The sequence below is a fragment of the Camponotus vicinus genome, unplaced genomic scaffold, assembly GCF_025532165.1.
Source record: "Camponotus vicinus isolate PSW18456_S1 unplaced genomic scaffold, iyCamVici1.0 SCAF_6, whole genome shotgun sequence".
In the NCBI taxonomy this organism is placed as follows: Eukaryota; Metazoa; Arthropoda; class Insecta; order Hymenoptera; family Formicidae; genus Camponotus; species Camponotus vicinus.
Window position 1 is genome coordinate 7,462,275 of NW_028141978.1, and position 27,484 is coordinate 7,489,758.

At 31.2% G+C, this 27,484-nt stretch overlaps 3 protein-coding genes across 3 annotated transcripts; 1 reads left to right on the top strand and 2 right to left on the bottom strand.

The window, feature by feature from the left end:
* Positions 1-15,620: 15,620 nt before the first annotated feature.
* On the top strand, positions 15,621-21,567 carry LOC145972827 (BOS complex subunit NOMO3). Its single transcript, XM_083101813.1, has 14 exons — positions 15,621-16,004; positions 16,079-16,178; positions 16,496-16,618; positions 16,795-16,961; positions 17,041-17,194; positions 17,305-17,710; positions 17,801-18,077; positions 18,202-18,383; positions 18,643-19,090; positions 19,246-19,438; positions 19,512-19,657; positions 19,740-19,863; positions 19,927-20,289; positions 20,378-21,567. The coding sequence occupies exons 1-14, from the start codon at positions 15,847-15,849 to the stop codon at positions 21,089-21,091; spliced, it is 3,555 nt and encodes a 1,184-aa protein (XP_082957939.1). The 5' UTR covers positions 15,621-15,846; the 3' UTR covers positions 21,092-21,567.
* A 91-nt stretch (positions 21,568-21,658) lies between these two features.
* Positions 21,659-23,150, bottom strand: Obp11 (odorant binding protein 11). The gene is made up of 6 exons (XM_083101814.1): positions 23,011-23,150; positions 22,672-22,762; positions 22,382-22,473; positions 22,206-22,308; positions 21,833-21,897; positions 21,659-21,759 (listed from the first exon to the last, which is right to left on the bottom strand). Exons 1-6 carry the CDS (start codon positions 23,086-23,088, stop codon positions 21,742-21,744), a joined length of 447 nt encoding a protein of 148 aa, XP_082957940.1. The 5' UTR covers positions 23,089-23,150; the 3' UTR covers positions 21,659-21,741.
* Positions 23,151-24,501: 1,351 nt separating this feature from the next.
* Positions 24,502-26,965, bottom strand: Obp10 (odorant binding protein 10). Its single transcript, XM_083101816.1, has 6 exons — positions 26,663-26,965; positions 25,883-25,970; positions 25,568-25,620; positions 25,285-25,441; positions 24,786-24,850; positions 24,502-24,704 (listed from the first exon to the last, which is right to left on the bottom strand). The coding sequence occupies exons 1-6, from the start codon at positions 26,720-26,722 to the stop codon at positions 24,687-24,689; spliced, it is 441 nt and encodes a 146-aa protein (XP_082957942.1). The 5' UTR covers positions 26,723-26,965; the 3' UTR covers positions 24,502-24,686.
* Positions 26,966-27,484: the final 519 nt, after the last annotated feature.

Consider the following 27,484-nt stretch of genomic DNA (forward strand, 5'->3'; position numbering starts at 1 on the left):
AAATAAAATAAATCAAATAATTTTAAATATATAATTAATTCTAGATTAATTATCTAGATTCTTATTCTTATAACGTTTAAATTAATAATTTTTTTTCTTTTAATCAATATCTTACTGATATAGGGGTACCCATTCGATTCGTCTCTAAATTTTTAAGTATTCGCACATTTTATGTAACATTCATATATAATTTCGCGTATATATAATATATCATATTAATAAAAATTATAAAAATATTTTGGATACGTTAATTTGTGCATGTATTTTATTATACATATATATAAAATGGTATATATCTAAAAATTCTAACTAATATTCTAAAATGGCGATGGATGTCCAATACCTGCAAATAGTTTCTTAAAAGAAACTAAAAACTAATATTAATATCCCCAGTACCTAGAAATAATTAATAATTAATAATAAAATATATTCGTTCGTAATCATTTTCAAACAGTTAATAAAAACTATTACAATATGAAATTACTTGAAAAATAAAAATTTATACACAACGCTATATCCATATTTAATCTACTATTAAATCTTTGTGGCATAAGACAATAATAATACCAATCCTAATAATGACAGAACATTTTTAACAAGAAGAAAAAATAGATGCATTTTCTTTCACATCTAAATATATATTATTTAAATTAATTCGACTTTAAAGAAGCGTATGGCGTTCGTCGTTGAATGACTACCGAAATCATTGCTTTCGGAAATTGCCAGGAAAAACCGGGATTAATTCCATTCTTACAATAAAAATTCCCAATTTTCAACAGGGCACCGAACTAGACGTCGCGAATGGATCTTACAAGAACCGATGAGAAATAATTCTCCATAATGAAAATCGTTTCGACTTCTCGGCGGTACGAACCACGCAACTTTCATTAACGTTTATCTAACGAAAGGAACAACGATAACTCTTTTATTAAAACGACAATCTCGTCTAAGAACGTGAAAAGAACGCGGGAAAAACACGGTGTTTTCGCAACTGTAATTTATAATTTATTTATGAATATTTTTCGATACGAAATTCGTAAATACAGAAATATTACTGAAGAAACAAATTATTAAATTCATAATAATTAACTCGCGATTCTATAATATCGAAGGTGATCGTTAAATTTTGTGAAGCTAATATTTCGTAATAATCGTTGACTTATCACATCGAATCTTCACATTCTTATTCCATATTTCTTTATATTTAATTAACAATATTTAGCAATATTATCTGACGAGAGAAATAGCGATAAGATCCTTTATTAATTCAATCTCGTTTGAAAACGCAAAAAGAACGCGGAAAGAGCACGGTATTTTCACAATCATAATTTATTAATTTATTTTAGGATTATTTAGTTACGCGCGATATGGAATTCATAAATAGATAAATCTAACGGAAAGCATATCATTAAATTTATAATAATTTGACTCGCGATTCTATAACGAAGGCGTTCGTCAAATTTTGTAAAGCTTATATCTCATCATTAATTTAGCACCGAATTTTTACATTTTATATAAAAATTTTCCGAATTTATTAATGACTCTTTGATATGAAAATATAAACAGTTACTCTTTTATGAATATTTCAAAAATATATACTATAGAATCAAATATGTTAATTTAATGAAATTATTATTATATCATCATTATACTTTCGATAATTTTCGTGTAATTTACATAAGAATGTATTTACGTAATTTACAATCGTACTATTCATGTAATATAAGTATAGTTATAATTGTATTTTATACACATTTATGTCAATAAATAAAAATATCAATATTAGATTATAATTAATATACAATTATAACTATTTACAATTTACAAAACGCAATTTACTAATTACAAATTACAATTTACAAAATACAATTTATGTTATCAATATCAAATAAATGTACTTGATTTATTCAAATGTTTAATAACATAAATAATTTGACATTGACAGCATTAACATTTGGACTTAATATTATAGCTATATATTAATTTACACATATATACAATATATTTTTAATTTTTAAAATAAAATATAACATGTTAAAATATATCTTGAACATTTATAATTATGCAATTTGTTTAATATTCTTGAAAATAATTTTGATAATTTAAATTTCATTTTTAAAACATTTTTAAAGTAAAAGTAAATTCAATTCGCGCATGATTAGTTAAATGAAATAAAATGAATCTTAAGACTTTACAATTTTAAATATAATTAAAAAATCACGTTGTTCGCCACGGTTTAATAAAGAATAATGAAATGAATGATTTTACCAAAGTCCCTCTCTAATAATTTAACTATCTAACTATATCTTTAACTATCGATGTATTAGTAGAGTTTAATAAGATTTATATAATGATTTAAACAATCGCGATTACTCATCAATAAAATTATCCATCATCTTTTTAAATAGTAAAAAAAAATATTTGCACTACTAGCGCAGACTATAAAAGATAATATTCAAAGACGTGGAAAGACAGACAAAGCTTCGACGTATAAATCAACGGTTAAATTATAAGATAATATTAAGATAAATCGCGATTTAAAATTCCCGAGAAAACGCGACGACTAAATAAATCGATAATATTCGGAATATCTGATTGCGATATGTATATCTTTTATAACATAATAATCGAAGCTCTCAACAGACACGAGCGCGATATATTATCACGTAAATATAGAAAATCGAAAATATCTCGATAATCATTTGAGGTCTGTAATGTTTGCGAATATACAATTTACCGACCGAATTATTTCCGAATTTTTATAAGATAAATCGCGCTTTTAAATTCGTGATAAAACGCGACGAATAAATAAATCCATAATATTCAAAATATTCAATTGCAGAAGGACAGCGATAAAATTCTTTTGTTAAAACGGTAATCTTGTATAAGAGCGATTAAAAATTTTATATTTGATCACGCGATGTGTATATATACTTAATATGTACATACTTTAGACGGCACTCCCGGTTTCGGTACGAGCGAAAATCCCAGAGAATCAGCTTCGAGCCAATAGGTCGGGAACGCAACGATACAACGAGCAAGGATTAAGTCCAAACCGGAAAGAAGACGAAACGATTGACGGAAATAGAGGAAAATGAAGTTCACCAACTCTTTTTCGCGCATAATTATCCTATCTCGTATCGAACCTGGGCCCGCTAAGCACGATTTCAGGTGCTCCGCCCGGACATATTATGCCTCTCGCGGTTGCTATATGCTACACCAGGCTAGTAGACGGCAAAAGAAGAGGATACCCACATTTTTTAAATGCTAACATTCAGCAATTTAGAAAATGGGGAGGCAACCCCTTTTACCGAGCGAAAATCGTGCCTAGGGGAATCCACTCGACTCCTCGACAGGGTTAACGCACGCAGTGCGTGTGGCTGTAGACGAGCAAAGAGAAGGGACCCATTGACGACCATTCCGAGCAATCGATCGAGTTCTAACTAATTCGGGCCGAATCACTTGACGAAGCACGAAGCAAGAGTGTACGTTGCATAGCAACGTGTGCAAACTCGAAACATCCCAGTTAGTTGGCATCGGAAGTAGAGACTCGTTAAAAATAATGAAATTGGGATTTATACGAAAATGTCCAACGCGGAAGCGCGAAAACGCGACGACGCGAGAAAACTAAACGCGAAAACGCGGTAACGAGACGCCGCCGTCCGCGACACGTTGACGGCACCGGCGACGGAAACTCGACGACGCAATGTGCGTTCAACGCATTAAATGCGCGTGTCACATAAGAGCCATTGTGGGATCTTACAATAAAAATCCCAAATTTTTAACAGGGCACCGAACTAGACGTCGCGAATGGATCTCACAAGAACCGATGAGAAATAATTCTCCATGATGGAAATCGTTTCGATTCCTCGGCGGTACGAGCCACACAACTTTCATTAACGTTTATCTAACGAAAGGAACAACGATAACTCTTTTATTAAAACGACAATCTCGTCTAAGAGGGCGAAAAGAACGCGGGAAAAACACCGTAATTTTTTCGCAACCGTAATTTATTAATTTATTTATAAATATTTTCCGATACGAAATTCGTAAATACACAAATATAACTGAAGAAACAAAATATTAAATTTATAATAATTAACTCGCGATTCTATAATAGCAAAAGTGACCGCGATAAATTTTGTAAAGCTAATATTTAATCGTCGATTTATCACATCGAATCTTCACATTTTTATTCCATATTTCTCTATATTTAATTAGCGCAATGTTCAGGAATATTATCTGACGAGAGGGACAGATAAAATTCTTTTGTTAAAACGGTAATCTTGTATAAGAACGCGAAAAGAACGCGGAAAAAGCACGGTATTTTCGCAATCATAATTTATTAATTTATTTTACGAATACGAGTATTCAGTTCCGCGCGATATGGAATTCATAAATAGATAAATTTAACGGAAAGCATATCATTAAATTATAGTTATAATTGTATTTTATACACATTTATGTCAATAATTAAAAATATCAATATTAGATTATAATTAATATACAATTATAACTATTTACAATTTACAAAATACAATTTATAATGTTATCAATATCAAATAAATGGATTCGATTTATTCAAATGTTTAATAACATAAATAATTTGATATTGACAGCATTAACATTTGGACTTAATGTTATATATCATATATATGTGTAAATTATATATTTATATATTTTTAATTTCTAAATAAAATATAACATGTTAAAAAGTATCTTGAACATCTATAATTATGCAATTTGTTTGATTTTCTTGAAAATAATTTTGATAATTTAAATTTCACTTTTAAAACATTTTTAAAAATAAATTCAATTTAATTTCTTAAAAATAATTTTAATTTATTACAAAGAATTACACGAAAGTATTCAAAATATACGTCTAATATAAAATTTATTAAAAATTTCTACATAGTCAAAACAAGACTGATTAGCGTTGGTGAATTATGCGATATTCATTATTAATAATTGATATGCAATAATAGAATTTAATAAGTTTTATGTAACGTAAATATATATAATCGTGATCAAAAAAGTCATTAATAAAATTATCGATCGTTTTTTCGATTGTAGAAGAAAGTATTTGCATTATTGGCGCATAATACAAGATAAATAACGATTTAAAATTCGCGAGAAAACGGTAACGAATAAATAAATCGATAATATTAGTAATATTCGATTACCATATGCATAATTTTTGTAATACGATAGTCGAAACCGCCAATAGACAGCGCGACATAATTATTATCAAACAAATACGAAGATATTTCGAGACATTTGAGATCTATAATATTTGCGAATATAGAATTTGTTGTCTGATTTATTTGCGAATTTTTAGAAGATAAATCACGATTTATAATTCGCGAGAAGACGCGACAAATAAATAAATCGACAATATTCGAAATATTTGATTGCGATATGTATAATTTTTATAATATAATCGGAGCCCCTAATAGACACGCGCGATATAATTACTATCACACACAAGTGCGAAGATATTTCGATAGACATTTAAGGTCTGTAATATTTGCGAATTTATTTGCGATTTATTTGCGATTAATACGCTATTTTATATAAATGTCGCGATTGAGAAAACGCATATTGAAAATACATATTACATCTTGCGCATGATTAATTCAATGAAGTAAAATAAATCTTAAAACTTTACAATTTTAATATATAATTAATATATAATTAAAAAATCGCGTTATCACCACGTTTAATAGAGAATAACGGAACGAATGATTTTATCAACGTCCCTCTAATACTCTAACTACATATTTAACTATATCTGTAACTATCAATGTAATAGTAGAGTTTAATAAGATTTAAATAATGTAAACAATCGCGATTAAAACAGTCATTAATAAAATTATCAATCGTCTTTTAAATAGTAGAAAAAAAATATTTGCCCTACTAGCGCAGTAACGACAATATTCAAAGACGTGGAAAGATAAACAAAGCTTCGATGTAAGTCAGCGATTAAGTTAGGTAAATCGCGATTTAAAATTCGCGGGAAAACGCGACGAATAAATAAATTGATAATATACGGAATATTCGATATGTATAATTTTTATTATAATATAATAATCGCGAAGTCTTCAATAGATACGCGCGCAATGTAATTATGCTGTCACATAAATGCGAAGATATATTTCGATAGACATTCGAGGTCTGTAATATTTGCGAATATAAATTTCACTATCCGATTTATTTGCGATTAATATGCAATTTTATATGAACGTCGCGATTTAAAATAAGATACATATCTCGCGCATGACTAACTAAATAAGATAAAATGGAAAATTTTTATAATATGATAATCGAAATCATCAATAGACGCGTGCGCGACATAATTATTATCACTCAAATTATCACGCAATTTGTAAATAATCGCGATTAAAACAGTCATTAAAAAAATTATCGATCGTTTTTTAAATAGTAGAAAAGAATATTTGCACTACTAGCGCATTTTGCGCGGACTATTAGAAACAATATTCAAAGACGTGAAAAGATAGACAGAAAGCTTCGATGTATAAATCAACGATTAAATTATAAGATAATATTAAAATATAAGACACATCGCGATTTAAAATTCCCGAGGAAACGCGACAAATAAATAAATTGATAATATTCGGAATAACCGATTCCGCGATATCTATAATTTTTATAATATAATAATCAAAGCTCCCTCAATAGACACGCGCGCGATATAATTATTATCACACAAAGGCGAAGATATTTCGATAGACAATTTGAGGTCTGTAATGTTTGCGAATATATAATTCATCGACTGATTTACGTGCGAATTTTTATAAGATAAATCGCGATTTAAAATTCGCGATAAAACGCAACGAATAAATAAGTCTATAATATTCAAAATAATCGATTGCGCATAAATTTTATAATATAATTCGACGCCATTTGATATACCGATAATATCCGATAAAAAGAGGAGCGACCTTAAAAATGGAGAACGATATTAACATCTTGTTTCTACATCAGATTTCGCAAGATCAATTTGCGAAGAAAAGTTAAGTGATCCATTGAACGTCGGGAACTTCACTGTAGGAGGGAACGAATCCCGGATCTTCCGGACTATTCCCAATAGCAATGATTTCAGTAATAAATCAACGACAATTATCCCTCGTCATTATGTTCAATTCACGAAATTGATATGCACGTCAGAAAACATGTTCTTCCATTACTAAGAAATATATTTCTTCATTGAAAATTAAATGGATATAACGATTCTTTTTTATAGAAATGTGATTACGAACGATTATATTTATAAATAATAAAATACATGCATCATTGGAGTTTGTGTTAAATGTGCGAACACACAATTTGGGGTACCGTTTGCGCGCGCGAGACGAATCGAACCCGATAACAGCAAGATTTAAAAAATTTCAATTCGAATAGTGTGCAAAATAAAATAAATTAAATAATGTTAAATATATAATTAATTCTAGATTAATTCTCTAGGTTCTTATTCTTATAACGTTTAAATTAATAATTTTTTTTCTTTTAATCAATATCTTACTGATATAGGGGTACCCATTCGATTCGTCTCTAAATTTTTAAGTATTCGCACATTTTATGTAACATTCATATATAATTTCGCGTATATATAATATATCATATTAATAAAAATTATAAAAATATTTTGGATACGTTAATTTGTGCATGTATTTTATTATACATATATATATATAATGGTATATATCTAAAAATTCTAACTAATATTCTAAAATGGCGATGGATGTCCAATACCTGCAAATAGTTTCTTAAAAGAAACTAAAAACTAATATTAATATCCCCAGTACCTAGAAATAATTAATAATTAATAATAAAATATATTCGTTCGTAATCATTTTTATCAAACAGTTAATAAAAACTATTACAATATAAAATTACTTGAAAAATAAAAATTTATACACAACGCTATATCCATATTTAATCTACTATTAAATCTTTGTAACATAAGACAATAATAATACCAATCCTAATAATGACAGAACATTTTTAACGAGAAGAAAAAATAGATGCATTTTCTTTCACATCTAAATATATATTACTTAAATTAATTCGACTTTAAAGAAGCGCATGGCGTTCGTCGTTGAATGACTACCGAAATCATTGCTGTCGGAAATTGCCAGGAAAACCTGGGATTAGTTCCATTCTTACAATAAAAATTCCCAATTTTTAACAGGGCACCGAACTAGACGTCGCGAATGGATCTTACAAGAACCGATGAGAAATAATTCTCCATAATGAAAATCGTTTCGACTCCTCGGCGGTACGAGCCACGCAACTTTCATTAACGTTTATCTAACGAAAGGAACAACGATAACTCTTTTATTAAAATGATAATCTCGTAAAAGAACGCGAAAAGAACGCGGGAAAAACACGGTGTTTTCGCAACCGTAATTTATTAATTTATTTATGAATATTTTCCGATACGAAATTCGTAAATACACAAATATAACCGAAGAAACAAATTATTAAATTGATAATAATTAACTCGCGATTCTATAATATCGAAGGTGATCGTTTAATTTTATAAAGCTAATATTTAATCGTTGACTTAACACATCGAATTTTCACACTCTTATTCCATATCTTTTTATATTTAATTAGCGCACAATATTCAGGAATATTATTTCACGAGAGGGACAGTGGTAAGATCCTTTATTAAAATGGCAATTTCGTTTAAGAATAGGGAAAGAATGTGGAAATAGATATGATATGTAATTTATTAATTTTACGAATATTTATTTCGGATACGAAATTTGTAAATACATAAATCGAATTGAAAGTAAATCATTAAATCCGTATAATAATCGACTCGCAATTTCATAACATCGAAGGCGATCGTTAAATTTTGTGAAGCTAATACTTAATCGCTAACTTAACATCGACTCTTTATACTCTTATTCGATATTTTTTTACTTTTAATTAGCAATATTTGAGAATATTATTTGAGAGGGACGGTAATAAGATCCTTTATTAAAATGGCAATCTCGTCTAAAAACGTGAAAAGAACGCGGAAAAAGCACGGTATTTTCGTAATCATAATTTATTTCATGAACATTCAGTTCCGCGCGATATGGAATTTATAAATAGATTTCGAATTTATTAATGACTCTTTGATATGAAAATACAAACAGTTACTCTTTTAATGAATATTTCAAAAATATATACTATAGAATCAAATATGTTAATTTAATGAATTATTATTATATAATCATTATACGTATACTTTGGATAATTTTTCGTGTATTATTATTATGTAATTTTTGGTGTAATTTGCATAAGAATGTATTCATGATATTTCTTAAACACTAATAATTATATGTACAATTTTCTTAGTATTCCTGAAAAAAATAATTTTAATAATTTAGATTTTATTTTTAAAGCATTTTTTAAAATAAATTCAATTTCATTTTTTAAACTGAAATAAAGCCAAATTACAAATTTCTATATATTGTATTAGAGTGCTAACACGGCCATATTTTATATGGTAAAATATAAAACAAAAGCAATCATTTATAATTAGGCGGAATTTATGCCGGGTATCACAGAATTTAACGTAACACTGTCACTCTCGAAAGATGCAATTGTAATTTATATAATTATTGCTTGTATATTTATTTTAATACTATATTTTAATATTTTATAACTGCTTATATTATTTATTTTTATCTCGTTGCAGTTTATATTTATTTTAATAAATGCCGGCAAAATAAAATGACACAATATGTATACATTAATCTAATCTGTATATGTATCCTGCCCAATTGTGAATGGTTATCCTGACTTTAGTTGTTAGCAGCCTAGTATAATATATAAAATTTTTATAATATAAAAATTTTCTGTACAAATTATCAATAAAAATTGATTGATATTATAATAATATATATAATTAATAAATTTTTATAGTAATGCATAATTTATAATAAAATATAAAATTAATATGTGTATAACACATCATATTACAAGTTATTTCATTAATTAATCACTTGGCTTTACATTAAGTTTAAAAACAATATCTACAACAAATTCTATAATGGATGAGCTATAAGAATAAGATATTAGAATAAGATAAGTGAATAAGATAAATACGCGTTATAAGAATAAATTAGCATCAGATGTAATTGATAAAATTTTTAATGTTCTTTTCAATAAATTAGATAAAATTTATACAAAAATGATCTTTTCTCGATCTTCTTTCTTTATAATTAAAATACTGCAATATATTTTCGCGATGAATGCAATACATTTCGAACGAATTTATTAAAAGTTATTTAATCTATCCTAGCTCATCCATTTTAAGGCAACGGATTTATCTACAATCTCTGCCGTTACCTTAAAATTAAATAAAAGTTTTTGTCACTCACCGTGGCATTGATGTGCAGCAGCGGAGTTGTCGTTATTGAAACTATGTTGTCGTTAAAACTACGTGTAACATACAAATATAAAATTCATTTATAACAAAGTTCAAAATACAATCAATATTTCAAAAAAATTATTATTGTGCGGAATTTCATATCCGTTGTGTAAAATAATAAGATATAAATACGTATGGGAAGATTTTATATATTTTGAAATTATTTTTTAAATAGAAATTTTTATATTTATAAAATTCTTTCTCTCTAATTCCTTTAAATTAAAAGAACGAATTATTATGCGTACGATTTATAATAATTAATATACAAATAATAAATATTCACCATCAGATTGCTTCGCCGATGCAAGATGCCTTCCCCAGGCCTCTTCCTCCTCTGACAATAGTTTGTTGGTCTGTAACATACAAAGAAGATTTAAATTGTAGTCACAGTCAAAAAATTATTATTATATGCATTTAATTTTATATCCGACGCACATAAATAATAAGCAGATAAACAGTTTTATAAATTTTGAAAAAATTCTACTAATAAGTAATAATTTAATAATTCTATTAAAATCTATTCGAACGCAGAAACTTTTAAATTACAGTTTTTATGTAAAAATTTCTCTCTTTTTCTCTTGTTTAAGTCATGTAAATAAAAAATCAAATTACGCGATTAATTACTTAATTTAAATCGCGCGTACGCAATTAATAAATAATTATATATAAGCGATATTTTATTTACCATAGAGTTGCTTCACAGGTGCCTGATGCCTCTCCCAGGCCTCCTCCTCCTCTCATGTTGTTGACGCGCGATACTTTCAACGGCACTCCCGCACTCACGAGCGATATTTTTATATCGCTATTTTCGCTATTTTACTCGCGATACTTAACGATTTCCGCACTATTTCGATGCGATTAAAAATTTTATATTTGATCGCGCGATGTATATACTTAATATGTATATATTTTGAACGGCACTCCCGGTTTCGGTACGAGCGAAAATCCCATTTCACTTACGAGAATCAACTTCGAGTCAATCGGTCGGGAATGCAACGATACAACGAGCAAGGACTAAGCCCAAACCGGAAAGAAGACGAAACGATTGACGGAAATAGAGGAAAATGAAGTTCACCAGCTCTTTTTCGCGCATAATTATCCTATCTCGTATCGAACCTGGGCCCGCTAAGCACGATTTCAGGTGCTCCGCCCGGACATATTATGCCTCTCGCGGTTGCTATATGCTACACCAGGCTAGTAGACGGCAAAAGAAGAGGATACCCACATTTTTTAAATGCTAACATTCAGCAATTTAGAAAATGGGGAGGCAACCCCTTTTACCGAGCGAAAATCGTGCCTAGGGGAATCCACTCGACTCCTCGACAGGGTTAACACACGCAGTGCGTGTGGCTGTAGACGAGCAAAGAGAAGGGACCCATTGACGACCATTCCGAGCAATCGATCGAGTTCTAACTAATTCGGGCCGAATCAGTTGACGAAGCACGAAGCAAGAGTGTACGTTGCATAGCAACGTGTGCAAACTCGAAACATCCCAGTTAGTTGGCATCGGAAGTAGAGACTCGTGACAATAAATGAAATTGGGATTTTATATGAAAAGTCCAAAAGTTCAGCGAAAACGCGACGACGCGAGAATACTACACCGCGAAAACGCGATAACGAAGCGCTTGCCGTCCGCGGCACGTTGACGGCACCGACGACGCGAAAGGGTACTTAGCTTCCCATTCAGGCACCTTAAGATTTATCATAAATAGAAAAATTTAAGATAAACCTCAAGGCACCATCCAAGTACTAAGCCCTCCCACCGCGACAAGGTGTACCCCATGGGAGGGTTATATTATATATAATTTTATATATAATATAATACATAATTTGAAATTTATTTTGTAATATAGTACATAAATTTAAATTCGCAAATATAAATAAATATACGATAAATAAAAATATAAAGGATAAGAGAACATCTATTACACAAAGCAATGTTCAAAATAATTGATTTTAAACCTAATTATTGCGCGCAATTAATTTTTACATTTTTACTTTTAAATAGATATATTTTAATATTATAAACTGCGTAATTACAAAATAATTTATATTTCTTAGATGTAAACTTTTAAAAATATGATAAATAAAAAAATTTCTATTTTTTTATATATGAAATATTTAAATAAATATATTAATTTGAAATGTTTTATAAAACATAAAAGTATCTGAAAATATTAATTAATAAAAAATTTTATAAATGTTTTAATTATTTTAAAATAAAATGGAATATTTTTTATAAGTATATGTATTATATATGTTACAATTTAAAATCACTATTAAATCACAATCAAAGAAATAAAGCGAAACGAGAAATATGTATATTTTGAATATATATTATTGATAAATAAATTGAATATATATTATTGATAAATAATTTATATATTGTTGCGTCCGCGGAACGCGGTATATATCGAACGCGATATATATCGAACGCGCGCGACACAATCGGCAAAATACATAACGTACGCTGACGCTCGTGCACTCGTAAATAATAACGCGATTTAAGGTGCACAAGAATTTTAATAAATCGCGAGTAACATACAAGAATTCAGAATAATCGTAAAACGGATCACAAATAGACGCACGTCCGCACAACTTGACAACTGGGCTTAGACTCTCTGACAGTCGTTGTTTATAACAATATCTTGACAACGCGCGCGAAAACGATCTTCTTCGAAAGAATTCAACGGGTGACGAATACATTCAGCGGGACGCGGGGACGCAACAATATAATAAATAATGAATGTGATAAATAATTTATATTAATGACTTACATCATATCTTATTGATCCATCCACTTCCAAAACCTCCTTTTTTCTTTTGCTTCCTTCGCTCTTTTCTCGTGGCACTTTAATCCTCGTTGCACTTACACTTATTCACGAAAAGTTCCTCGTTGCACTTGCAATTGTGTTTAGAGAAAGAATTTTATAATATATGAACCGTCTCACAGCACTACTTCACTGCTCAAGAGCCACTGAGCGAATGATCGTAAGTCAAGAACATTACCGCGGTACTGTTTATATCGTCAGAGTCGACTATGTATAGAAAGAATTTGATAATATATGAAACGTCACTACTTTATTGCTCAAGAGCCACTGAGCGAATGATCGTAAATCAAAACCTTTACCGTGATACTGTTTATATCGCCAGGGTCGACTATGTAAAGAAAGAATTTGATAATATATGAAACGTCACTACTTTATTGCTCAAGGTTACTGTGCGAATGATAATAAAGCCGTGTAACAATAGCCGTATTCACAATAGCGCGATACTGTTTATCAAGGTCGAACATGGTGTTATTGATAATTCTCTCGTTGCCGAAATATTTTCTGTAATATAAAATATTCGCGCGCGGAATATTAAATTATAGAAGTATTTTAATTTATTGATTTAAATTGATTATTTTTTAACAATTTATCACGGAGCCTTTTGTTATGCTATTTATTTGCATCTATAATTCGATTGTTTTACTTTGTATTCTCATAATCCAAATTATTTTTAGATTTTCAAGTAGAACGATAAAGTAACACGAATGAAATATATTTGTGACTCTATAGGTATTGAAATAATAATTATTGTCCGTAAAGATCGCAACGATCGAAGCAATTATTTAACATTTTGGATTCCTATCATTTAATCGATTCTCGATTAAATTGTACATTGTTTAATTAACAAGGATTGTTAAAATTTAAGGTATTGGTCGAAATATAATTAATTCTAATATTGTTAATGAAATATAATAAGCATCAATGATCGAAAGTTCATAATATAATTAAGTCTCTTATCCCCTTTTATGTATATTTTGTTTCAATTTTTAATCACGGTAATGAATGATTACGATTCGATAAAGATTTATAGTTGCGATACAGTTTCATGTCGTGAATTAATTTTTAATTAATTAATTTATATTAATATTTAAAGCAAATTATGTTTCGATACTAATCGTAATCGTGTTTAGTAAAAAAATTACAATACAATACGAAACGTTTCTCACCACTACCTTATTACTCGAGAGTCAAAGACAAAGCCGAAACATAGCGCGCTACTGTTTATATTTTATATTGCCAAAGTCGAACACTGTGTTATCAATAATTCCGTTGCCAAAATATTTTATATATTATAAAATGTACATTAACGCGGAATATATTAAATTAATAAAGTATTTTAATTTATTGATTAAAATTGATTATTTATTAAACAATTTATCCTTCATTATGCTAATTATTTGCATCTATAATTCGATTGATTTACTTCGTGTTCTCTCACAATCCAAATTACATTTAGATTGTCAAGTAGAACGATAAAGTAACACGGATGAAATATATTTGTGACTCTAAATATTATAATAATAATTATTGTCCGTAAAAATCGCAACGATCGAAGTAATTATTTAATATTTTGGATTTCTATCATTTAATCGATTTTCGATTAAATTGTATATTGTTTAATAACAAGGATTGAGAAAATTGAAACATTGGTCGAAATATAGTTAATTCTAATATTAAAGCTTTAACATAGCGCGCTACTGTTTATTTGTTGTATTGCCAAAGTCGAACACCGTGTTATCGATAATTCGTTGCCGAAATATTTTATATATTATAAAATATACGCAAACGCGGAATATTAAATTATAGAAATATTTTCATTAATTAATTAAAATTGATTATTTATTAAATAACTTATCACGGAACCTTTCGTTATGCTAATTATTTGAATTTATTCGATTATTTTATTTTCAAAGTCAAATTCTATAATATTTAGTTTTGCATTTTAGAAGACTGACTTAGAGCGAGCTAAATAAATAAATAAATAAATAAATAAATAATAAATAAATGATGTTGAGAAGAAAAAGAACACACATAAATAAATAAATAAATAATAGCGTGGAAAGAGAGAACATACTAATATTTTTATATAATAAATTATTATTAATTAAATTATTTATATTTTTATTTATATTATTTATATTATCAGAGAGACATATATGTTATCCTCTGAGAACATTCGTGGATATTGGCTTTGTAGTTCATGTTCACGTTTTTATGTCCACAGAGGGAGTATCGCTTCCAGGGATCACCTAAAAGCGGGCCATCAGGCCATGACATCTCTCAGTCTTCTCTCTGACTTGGCATACAGACATAGTTGAGTGAGACACAGTTTATTAAAAGTTTTGTGATATTTAATAAATAGTCGTGAGTTATTCGTATAGTGTATGATAAAAATGTGTGTTGTTGATCACCCGAAACAATTTTCTAAGAGAAAATTTTTTTCGGACGACCAGTGGCACACCTTTTTGCCTGATTAGATACTTCATTGAGGCCTCGTTTGCCGCGCATGCGCGAAAAACCTGACCCGTCTGCCAACACTGACCTCGTAAGCAAACAGCTCGAACGATGCGGCAGCGGACTGGCATGAATTGGCGAGAGGTCATTTTTTCCTTGGCTTATCTAGCGACATTATCGGTAAATTCTGTCGGCCAAGATATTCTAGGATGCGGCGGTTTTCTAAAAAGTCACGCCGACATCGATTTTGCAAAGGTGCACGTGAAACTGTAAGTACTCACTTCTTAAGAGGTTATCCTGGTGCGACTAACTGGATCACCGATTCATGAAATAAACTCGTCAGGTACACAAAGGCTGGCAGTTTGAAGGATCAGACCGAGTGCGCACCCAATACCGGATATTACTTTTTACCCCTATATGACAAGGGTGAATACACGTTGAAGGTAACCTGGAAAGATGCATCATCTGTTGCACAACAACATTGATTAAGCATTTTGGACTCGATAGTTATATGAAGATTATTTAGAAACCAGCCTCCGATAGGCTTGTAAAATGAAACAGAAAAAACATTTTTATTATACAAAAATAATTTATTATATATATATATAACATGATATTTGTTCCGAGTATAAGAAAGACAGACTTGCAATAGTACAGAAAGAATACAATATTGTTATTTTAAATTGATTAATATTATTTAGAATTTATAATATGTTGTAAAAAATATTTTTTAAATATTGTCTATATTTTAATATATTAGGTAGATCCCCCTAGAGGCTGGAGTTTTGAGCCTACAGAAGTAACATTGAATGTAGATGGTGTTACGGATGACTGCAGTCAAGATATTAACTTTACGTTTAAAGGATTTGGTATTACAGGACGTGTAAGTACTATTATTTTTCTCTCTGTTAGTAATATAAAAATATATCTGACCAACAAATATTAATATTAATCTATTGATATAAATAATTTATAATTCTATATGTATATTTGATAATCTATCAAAAATTAAATATAAAGAAGTTATTCAATTAATGTGGATTGTTTTATATTTTTTAGGTAATTAGTTTAGGTACTGACTCTGGTCCTAAGGATGTTACTATTTCCTTACATGCAGATAGTGATGAACATGTTCCTATTAAATCAACACTAACAGCAGAAGGTGGCATATTTTATTTTACTCCCATTCAACCTGGAAAGTACATACTCATTGCATCTCATCCTACGTAAGTATATAACAAATGATAATTAATTTTAAGTCAAAAGATTACAAATTGAGAATATAATATTAATTATTTTTGTTAGCTGGATAATAAACAAAAATAAAGTTGAAGTGATTGTACAAGAGGGAAATACAGAAGTTGTGGATGGTAGCCTGGTGGTATCTGGATACGATGTGAATGGCAAAGTCAGCAGTGAAAATGACCCAGTGGCTGGTGTATCTTTCATTCTTTTTGGGGTAAGATTTGTTTTGATTTTTTTTTATTATTTTTAATATTTCCAAATTTAAATTCTAAGATGTATTTTATTAACAAGAATTATATAAATTCATTTTTTCCCCCACAATAGAGTGGCTTTGCGGAGAAGTGTGAGACTACCCCGATAGCTAAAGATTTCGAGTCCAAAAAACTGCTTTGTCACGTAGTTTCAGACAATAGTGGTAGATTTATATTTCCCAGTGTGTCACCTGGCGATTACAAACTTGTACCGCACTACGCCGGCGCCCAGACAAAATTCGACGTTCAACCGTCGGAATTATCTTTTAAAGTTAGTCACAACAGTGTAATCCTCGCTCAAGAGTTTAAAGTGACTGGCTTTACGGTCGGCGGTCTTGTTCGTAGTTCTACGAATGGTGATCCTTTGCCTGGAGCAAAGATATTCTTGTCGCAAAAAGAGATCGCAGTCACGGATAAAAATGGAAAATATGTATTGGATAACATGAAAACTGGCCAGTATACACTCAGAGCGGAGTCTGGTGTGTAAAATTTTTCCTATCGAAACTTTTAAGCAAGATAACACATTAAAATAATACATTATAAGTCGATAAGTTTTTTATTCTTTATAGCAAACGTACAATTTAGCGAGAAAACGGTTAAAATCTCGCCGACCTCGCCTGAGCTTCCGGTACTGGTACCCTCGGCATATAAAGTTTCGGGAAAAGTAACTCTCTCCGCAAAAGGGACTTTGCACTTTCGCAAGCTATCTGTTCAGAATACAGCCGCTACTTTCTACAAAGAACTTAACACCGATGAGAAAACGGGAGAGTACTCTGTGTATCTTGCGCCGGATAAATATCAGCTGAGCGTAATTGTGAGCACAGAAGAGAAAACTAAGGGCTTACAGTGAGTAAAAATAAATGAAAATATAAGAAGCATATCATGAAATTAATTTATAAAATCATAATATTAATCATAATATTAATTAAAATTATGATTATATATAAAAGCTTTATTATCTTTTTTCTAGATTCTATCCACTGCAACAAACGATTGATGTAACATCTCAACCAATTACTGATGTAAACTTTTTGCAATTAAAGGCTACATTAACGGGAACAGTAAATTGTTTGCCACAGACAGATTGCAGTCAAGCTTCTGTCACATTAAAAATACTTGATGGAGTTACAATAAAGACGGTACAAGCTAAAGGTAAGCTGATAAACATCCTTTTTAATTATCATAAATTTTTTTTCAACAGTGTAATAATTTGTGCTGCAATAACAAATATGATTTTGTAAAATAGAAGTAATCTGTTCAATTCAAAATTGAATTTGTTTTGAGTTAAATTAGCTTGCGATTTTAAATAACTAATATCTATTGTACATACATATATTTGTTATTGCAGTAATAGTTTTTTTTGGATATGATACTATCTATCTCGTTTGTAAAGTCGTTTTCCAATATGCAGATGGTCAATATCAGTTCACGGATGTATTACCCGGTCACTACGAAGTCTTGATCGACAACGACGTGTTTTGCTGGGAAAATCCCAGTTACAGAATTGCGATAACATCGGAACGCGCGGAAGTGCCGCCTTTCAAGCAAACGGGCTTCTCCATCACCTTCATTTCTTCTCATGACACCACCGTGGAATACTCCGAACCAAATAATACGAAACTGATCACTCTGCCTCTGAGCAAAGGCAGTACAAGACATTGTGTGCCTAAATCTGGTGCATACACTTTCGTTCCGAAAGGTTGCCATGTATATGATAAATCTTCCTACATTTGGGACACCAGTAATCTTTCCCCGATCTTGCTACATTCCACCGAGCATACTCACAGAGGAAATATTATATGCACGAGTGCGCAAAGTAATCTCAAAGTAAAAATCGAAGATGCAGGCGATAGTGTCACGTAAGTAGCCCAACATTTGCCTTGAATTGTTTTAATAAATTGTTTTCAGATATCTTGTTCTATTTTATTATATTTGATATAATATTATCATTGTGCATTGATTTTGGATAGAGTGCATATTTTTATTATATTTAATTTAATTTATTTTTGGATAGGATTGATCCACTGAAGCCTGTAAAAAAAGACAACGTATATAAATACGAATTTGAGTTTAAGGCGAAAACGGATAACACGTACACTATTACTCCACTATCTGACATTTTGTTATTCAATCCACCATCTTTAAAAGTTTTTGGCGTGAATGATTGTCATAATGACATCGCAAGTTTCATTGGTGATTTAGGAAAGGTAAAACTATTGATTATATATTGATATAATTATTGATATTATATGTATGAGTTAAAGCAAAAATATTATTCAGATTATAGCTGGCAAAATATCTCCACCATTGGAAGGTGTAACAATTCAAATATTTGGAAAAGATAAGGAATCTCCGATTCACACATTAGTTACACAGAAGGACGGTACTTATAGCATCGGTCCTTTGGATGGAAAAATCGAATATAGGTATGTCAAGAGAAATATATATATATATTTTTTATTTTTCTGTTATTAACAAATTATATAATAATTTTCTACTATATATTAGTGTTACAGCTGAAAAGGAAGGTTTTGTGATCACTGGGCCTGATGCTAAAGGAGTGTTTTTAGCGCACAAGTTGGCCGAAATTATCGTGCAAGTTTCTGACCATGCTGACAGCTCTTCGTTGCAGGTATTTTCGAAGATTGTCAAATTAACAAAAAAAAAATACATAACTAATTCTATATTTATACAGGGTGTGCTGCTTTCTTTGTCCGGTGGTCAAAGTTATCGCAAGAACAGTATAACCGGCGAGGACGGAAAGTTTATATTTAATTCGCTATCTCCGGGCGAGTACTATCTTCGACCTATGATGAAAGAGTATCGTTTTGATCCGCCATCGAAGATGATCAACGTCGTAGAAGGAGCGACTGTTAAAGTGAACCTTTTCGGTAATCGAGTCGCGTATAGCGCTTATGGCTCTGTAACATCCTTGAACGGAGAACCGGAAGTTGGTCTATTAGTCGAAGTTCAAGGTCAAGGAAACTGTTCCAATCTCCAAGAAGAGGCCACGACCGAGGAGAATGGCAACTTTAGAATCCGCGGTCTCCAGCCCATGGTAAATAATTTATTCATTTACATTTACATTTCGTAACAACTTTAATTATTTGATGAACATTGCATAATAATTTACGTAATAATTTTAGTGCGTCTACGCCTTCCGTTTGAAACCGAATGTAGAAAGTAACGCTCATATACAACGTACGAGTCCTAGTTCTCAACTAGTGCAGCCGATAGAGGAGGATATTCGCGGTCTACGACTGATCGCTTTTCATCCGATCTCGCGTACGGACGTCTCGGTGCACGTCACGTCTACTCAGCCGGAACACTATCGCACGATTAAGGTAAAACTGTGTCGAGAGGACGCTCCAGACTCGCCGGTGCACATCTCGAAATTGGACGTGCAACAATCCGCTAGTAAGAACACCGGTTATTACAATGCCGGTTTCCTCGTGCACTTCCCACCGTTGCAAGCTGATGGCAGAAAATACTTTGTGCAATTGGAGTCATCGTTGTCGCAAGCCGTGCATAAATATCGAACTATTCCGGTCTATTTTGAAGCAAACTCGTCGTTTAAGTACGTCAAGCTGACGTTCAATGCGGAGCGGAAGGTCGATCAAAGTGACATGAATCAAACTTCAGTGGTTGCACTGCCATTCATTATGCTGGTTGGGTTAGCATTCATTAATCGCGAGAAATTGTGGACTTGGTTGAACGCGATGCTTGAAAGACGCTCCAAGCCTGTGCCGAGCTCCAGAGCACCCGTTCAAGCTATTCCCATTGATCCCAGAGCGGATGATATTATAGTCGAGCAAATAATGAATATCAACAAGAGGAAGGCGAAGCCGCGAAAGACATAAATCGATGGTATTATCAATCCCATCACTTTTATATTGAGAATCATTCTTGATGATCTCAAAAAAGGGAATTATCAAAGATTTAAAGAGCCTCTGTATCTCATTCGTGTTTTATACATATGACTCAGAAATGTGTTTGCTGATAATATTTATCACAACAATTGTGTATGTGTCCCTATCATGAAGAAAAGATTTCGGTACTTGATGTATTTAGAACTGTTAGTATTTATATATAGATGGATTAAAATGGCGATATTTCATGATCAAAGATAAAAAAAAAGTATTTTAATGTTAGATATTAAAATGCAAGCATCCACGGAGATAATTACGATCGCCTTATTCGTATTACGTATATCGAGAGACGTAAAAATTGTTAGCATTATTAAGTAATATAAAATATATGTATATACAAAGGTTGCTATTGTATAATACAATCTAGAAATTGTTATTAAACGTTCTTACTTTAATTCTTACTTTAATGGAATGAGTAATTTTTGATTCTTACTCTGTTAAACAAGTATTTTACTTTATCTCGCAAATTAATGTAAGAACGAAGAATAGAGAACAAAGGATTTTTCAGTATTTTATTTTCTTAAACTTACGAATAATAATCTTGGGGGGGGGGGGGTTACTCCTACTTATATAATCAATATTTAGATGACAAAGTACGCCTGAAAAGAAATGCAATGAGATATAATAACACATAGTAGTAGAAATTACTGTGCATTATATTTTCTTACTTACCACAGGATTCGCCCTAAACATGCATTTGTTGAAGTTGAGAGCTATGGTACACTTGTCACCACCACCTAAAAATTACAAAGATGATTACATAAGATATAATTTTAATCATTCAAATGATGCATTATTATTTAATGCAATGAGAGAGATTCGTTTTGATGACTATTATATAATGCTCTATTCACGAAGAATAAGATGTTTTACATACATCTTATTCTTTATAGTAAACAATTCTACGTATAATATAGTATATACTATATTATATGCAGTAATTATATACAATAATTATATAAAATAATTTTTTAAGGTTTCTACAATGCAATGTAATTTGCATATTAACATCAACGTTTTTGTCTCGATAAATGCTGATACTTGCTTATATTGCGGCATTCGTCGAGCATCTCTTGTCCAATATGTCTGTATGCTGCCGGCATCATTTTGCTCAAGAGTTTATAGTTGATCTTGCCATCCTTTTTCATCTAAATCATAAAAATCAAAATTACGATTCAACCTGTATTATTACGTTTATATTTTGTAAAAAATTTGTTTTACCACTCCCCCCTTGTCCATCACGCACTTGAAGTAACATGCTAATTTGTTATCGCCTTCTGGAAAGTTACCTAATTCTGCATCCTCTAGTATATCTGCGATTAAAATTGTTAATATTTTCAGATAATTTCACGTAAAAAAATTAAATGTAGATAATAGATTCAAAGAGAAGATGGAGCAAATCATTTTCGATAAATATTAAATAATTTTTCCATCATTTCTCTTATTAACGAATATCTAGTAAGATCATTTATTAAATAATGATAATTAAATATAATATTTCTAGAACTCACCTTCCGTTATACCAATTTCATTGGTACATTTCTTACGCAAATTTCCAGCTAATTTTCTCAATTCGTCGTGAACAGTAGTCCAATCTATATTCTATAAAAATATTATTTTCAGCGATCGTGAAGATTGCATTTTAAAATATTTTTTCAAAGAAAACAATTTCGCAATTAAATTTTATTATTTATATAAAATTTAATTGACATTTTATAATTTATAAAATTTATTCTCTCTGAATTTTCGATGCTTATACATATGTAATTAATTTCTTTTATTGTTCATGCCAGTAGATTTTTAAGGATTTTTAGGGATCTCACAAATTTAAAAATTGAATTTTTACTCACTTCCTCATTACAATGAACTACGACGAGTTGTGTGACAATTAAAGAGGCACAAATAAGTATTAAATTTTCTTTCGCCATTTTTTTTTATTTCACGCACAATTAAATCGTATTTAGACAAAAATGTTCTCACTCGTCTAAAATTATTAATGCACAGTTGTGCAGGATCATCGAGAATTTATACGAATTCTGCGAGCACTAGGTGGGAGATAATAATTGTCTAGTAAAGACATACTTTTGTAAAAATCAACTACCGGCGAATTGCATGAACAACAAAGAGATTAATTAAGTATCGGAAATGCAGAGAGGAAATGTTATAAACAATAAAAAAATTTATTTACATTTAATTATAAAATTTTTTTCTGAAAAAATATATATTAAAAATATTTCAAAACGCAATCTTAAGATTACATTTTCATTAGTTTTTTTACAGAGAACTAGGAGTTTCTATATAAAATAATTAATATTGCTCTTTACTCTTAAAAGATTCTTGGCGAAGAAAATTTAATAGAGTCCCAAAAGAGAAAGAAGCTTGAAATTGTTTAAAATTCCAGGAAGAATTTATGATATACTTTGCATAATACGCTAGTCGCAAGCGAGATGCGTGACGGTAAACATACGTATATTACTATACGTAATTGTAACTTAGGAATCGTCAAAGTATATCCAGTGTTTCCTAAGTAATTAACAATTATCTTTTCGCGTTGTTCCGTGGAGAGTCAGTAATTTCAGTATTTCTCAAAATTATGTACACCTGATCAGCGTATATTGTATACTGTTTCAAATCAAATGTCTTTTAATTATAAGTCACACAAAGAGTATCCCGTATGTTGTGTAACTTTGCGTTAGAAGAGAGATCGTATGCAATGTTGGTCTTACACAATTTTACTGCCACAAGAATTTTGCGATTAACCAGTCCGAAAGCCATTAATTATTTATAAAAAAAAATCGTTTTGATGAGATTTTTTTTTAGTAATTCAATAATAATACGATCTCTCTTTTTCTCTTTTGTGCTGCTAGTATCATCGGAAAGCATTCACATCCTGCCTGCTCAGTGTCGGAGCTTTTCTCCTGGCTGAAGCCGCAGCGCTATTTCTACACCGATCGTCAAGGGACTCGTTTAGGAATGAATGTTTCAAGTGTGTTATAGTTATAGACCTCTCCTTTCATTGCGTTCGATCATCAAGTATGACCTCAACTGGCAATTGGAGCGTTCTACTATCGCAGTATCAAACTCCGTTTTATCAACGAGAGCGCCATCAATTTATATCAATCACATCTGCCAAACATTCCAATGGACATTTTATATAAATTACATATATTGTTTGTGTAAGTCTTTTTTAAATATTTTTTATTATCTATGTTTAATTGAATTTTTAAATGCAATTTTTAGAAAAATTTTTGAATTTTTTTAATTACTTTTCTTGGAAAGTCGATTCATGCGCTTTGCACCGAGCAGTAAAAAGATATAAAAAAACAGGAAAATACAGGATATATCGATTAGATCGTTGAATCCTTTATTTCATCAACACATCATGTACGATTTACTCAATACGGCGCGTACAGTAGTTATATGGAAAGTGATTTAAACGTAAAAGTCTTAACACACATTCGGCGAAATTGTATTTTGAGCATTTTGTTTTTGGTCTTCTTGTTTGCCATTGTCCTCCCACGATCCATTAAAACAGATAGTAAGTCTGAAACATGAATCACGCATGAAATGACGAATAATATATGAATAATATATGATCAATTTGATATGATTTAAAGTCACTTACTCTCGGAGACAATTCTGCGTAACACTTGTTGAACGTATACGCATACTCGCAATTATCACCCTTTGCTGCGAACGAAAAAATGGCGATTAATCGTTTTACGAGATGTGATACGAAGGATCGTGTGTAATCGAAATTAAACAATCCAAATAAAATTTTATAATTAATATTTTAAATTAAGAAAAGTTCGCAAATTTAAAAGAACTGATTGAACATTAAAAATTTTCAAAACTGAAGAGGCTTGCGACACATCAGCTGACTAGATGTACTAGTTTGAGAGTTTTTCTCTAGATCATTTTAAATTTAATTACGATTGAAATGTGTCATTAGAAACAACATTCTATCTCTTGAGCTGTCAAGCTCGCTCGCTAGCTTTAAGAATGCTCTCAGTTTTGAAATAACTAAAATTTATGTCGAAAAAGAAGATTGAACGCGGTTTCATAAGTTTCGAGCACACGCAATCGATCGAGGAAACAAACGAAAAAGAAAACACAGTAGATACCCAAATAGTTACCGATCCCCTTGCATTCGCTGATCGCCTTCTCGACTTCAGCTCTGTAGGCGGGTATTCTTTGGAAGAATGTCAGCATACCGTTCAGACTTAGCTCTCTCTTGTCATCGACCAGACCGAATTGTTCCCAGAGACAATACATGTAGCACTGCTCGGAAATCAGAAAGACCGGATATAATCCCCTTTGGCATTTTACATATTTTTACACATTTTCGTCGGCTATATTATAATATCGGGATTTGTTTATACTCAAATGTAATTGTGGCGTACTCACCTTCAATTGACGTGTTTCCGGCCATTGACCGTTTCTTACCGCTTCTATGTCGGCTGAAAGAAGGATTCAATATGCACTTATTGATATATTTCGCGTACACACATTTCGTCATAAATTCTTTAAGACTATTGTGGATACGTGAAATGGTGATTAATCGATTGAAGCATCTGTTAATTTTGTAAAAATTTTCCTATTTAATTTCAGGCAGAATAACAGGGGTGTATTCAATTTTATGCGCCGCCGCGTGATTAAATGAGAGATCCGATCGATAGTTTCAAGTTGGAGGTGAACAAACTCTCGCGTTGAATGAAATACCTGTAGCAACTCCCGTTTGCGTTTGGCAGGCATTCACAACACTGGCCGCAGTCGCGATCATCTGATCGGAAACAAAGCTGGGTCTCGTCTGTAAAATAGACGAGATTAGTGTTGTTAAAATTATTAAATAAGTTGTAGAGTCATGATAAGTGTTTTTTCACACTTAGCGGAAAAAGCATCATTGTAAATGTAATTAATTAATTATATCTTTTTTTGTTACTTTAATTTTACCATCGTATATAAGCATTTAATTATTTTTATAATTATTTTAATTATTTTAATAATTATTTTAATATTGTTTTTCTAGTAAAATTATTTTCCATGATTTTCACAGAAAAAATAAAATAGAAAAGAAGACGATGATGCTATCTCTTGTTAATTTGAAACATTTTCATGCTAGACGAAGAACTCGAATTTTCTCTGCCTTTAGTGAGAAAAACAAAATTACTTCAATACGAAAAATAGCGTAAAAGAAAACATCGTACGCGATGTTGAACGCGCGATTCATCCCCGGCCATCCAAGATCAATAGCTATAAAAAGAATTTCATCTTTCTTCATCCCTGTCGAGTCAGAGATATAGTCTAGTTCTAACTTTCCGATTTAGAGAAGACTTTATAAAAATTAAATGGACAATAAATTTTCTACATCAATTACTTGCTCGAATTTTCTCTTTATATGTTTTTTGCACTAGATTATTTCTGAGGGGGTATAATCCTCCTTCGCGAATTAGATCCAAGTTACATCTTGATGACAGATCACCACCACCGTTTCGCACGTACCCCGCATGAGACGATCCACGCTTGAAGGAGAAAACCCATGACGACCGCGAGAAGCCTCATCCTTGATATCTCTCGAACTTCTTGTCCTTATATCACTTCGCGGATCTCTCTCCTTACTGGCTACTGCTGCTGATGGTGCGTGCTCCCTTTGCCGACGATGTTTCCGGCGCGTGTCGACTGACGTGAACGTGCGAAGTGCGCGCTGCGCGCGAGGCGAGGGTGCGATCCGACTGAACGTCGGGGACAAGAGAGAAAAAGAGAGAGAGAAAGAGAGAGACAGACGTGGATGGTCGGTCGGGGATCGGGATGAAGTATAGGTTCCCAGAGGCCGAGGGAGAGACGGAGATGGAAGCTGCGCGCCCCTCTGGAAGCTGTGATTCGAGAGCAGGTCGCGAGCTACTCTCCTTCTCTCTGATTCTCGTCCGCCGCCCTCGCGCTATACAAATCGATACTGGATCTGTTTGATATTAATTTCGATATGAAAATTTAATTAAATGTCACTGTAAATTTACACAACGTTAAATGCACTTTGCGCGAGAGATAAGAAACGGCGCAAATTTTACGATTGAATCGGGAGAGTTTGATGATCATTGATTTATAACTGGTCTCTTCGTTGAATTAAATTCATGCATTTTTAATCCAATTTTTTTAATTAAAAGAACGCGATTTCTCTCTTCAACGACGTGCATTGTTAAGTAGAATAGAATCAACAATGTGCCTCGGAATAAACGTCCTATATAGCATAATACCAAATGCGATATAGCGCGCTCTTTTCATCGCAAAGATAAATTACTGTCTCCTCAGCATAGAAGCTTTCGATTC

Coding starts and splice junctions, on each gene's coding strand:
- LOC145972827 (XM_083101813.1), top strand. CDS start 15,847: ATGCGGCAGCGGACTGGCATGAATTGGCGAGAGGTCATTTTTTCCTTG. Junction 18,078..18,201: donor GAGAAAACTAAGGGCTTACA/GTGAGTAAAAAT, acceptor TCTTTTTTCTAG/ATTCTATCCACTGCAACAAA. Junction 19,864..19,926: donor CTGACAGCTCTTCGTTGCAG/GTATTTTCGAAG, acceptor ATATTTATACAG/GGTGTGCTGCTTTCTTTGTC.
- Obp11 (XM_083101814.1), bottom strand. CDS start 23,088: ATGGCGAAAGAAAATTTAATACTTATTTGTGCCTCTTTAATTGTCACA. Junction 22,763..23,010: donor TAGTTCATTGTAATGAGGAA/GTGAGTAAAAAT, acceptor ATATTTTTATAG/AATATAGATTGGACTACTGT. Junction 22,474..22,671: donor TGAAATTGGTATAACGGAAG/GTGAGTTCTAGA, acceptor TTTTAATCGCAG/ATATACTAGAGGATGCAGAA.
- Obp10 (XM_083101816.1), bottom strand. CDS start 26,722: ATGAGGCTTCTCGCGGTCGTCATGGGTTTTCTCCTTCAAGCGTGGATC. Junction 25,621..25,882: donor GCAAACGGGAGTTGCTACAG/GTATTTCATTCA, acceptor TCCTTCTTTCAG/CCGACATAGAAGCGGTAAGA. Junction 24,851..25,284: donor GGGGATCGGTAACTATTTGG/GTATCTACTGTG, acceptor TTTCGTTCGCAG/CAAAGGGTGATAATTGCGAG.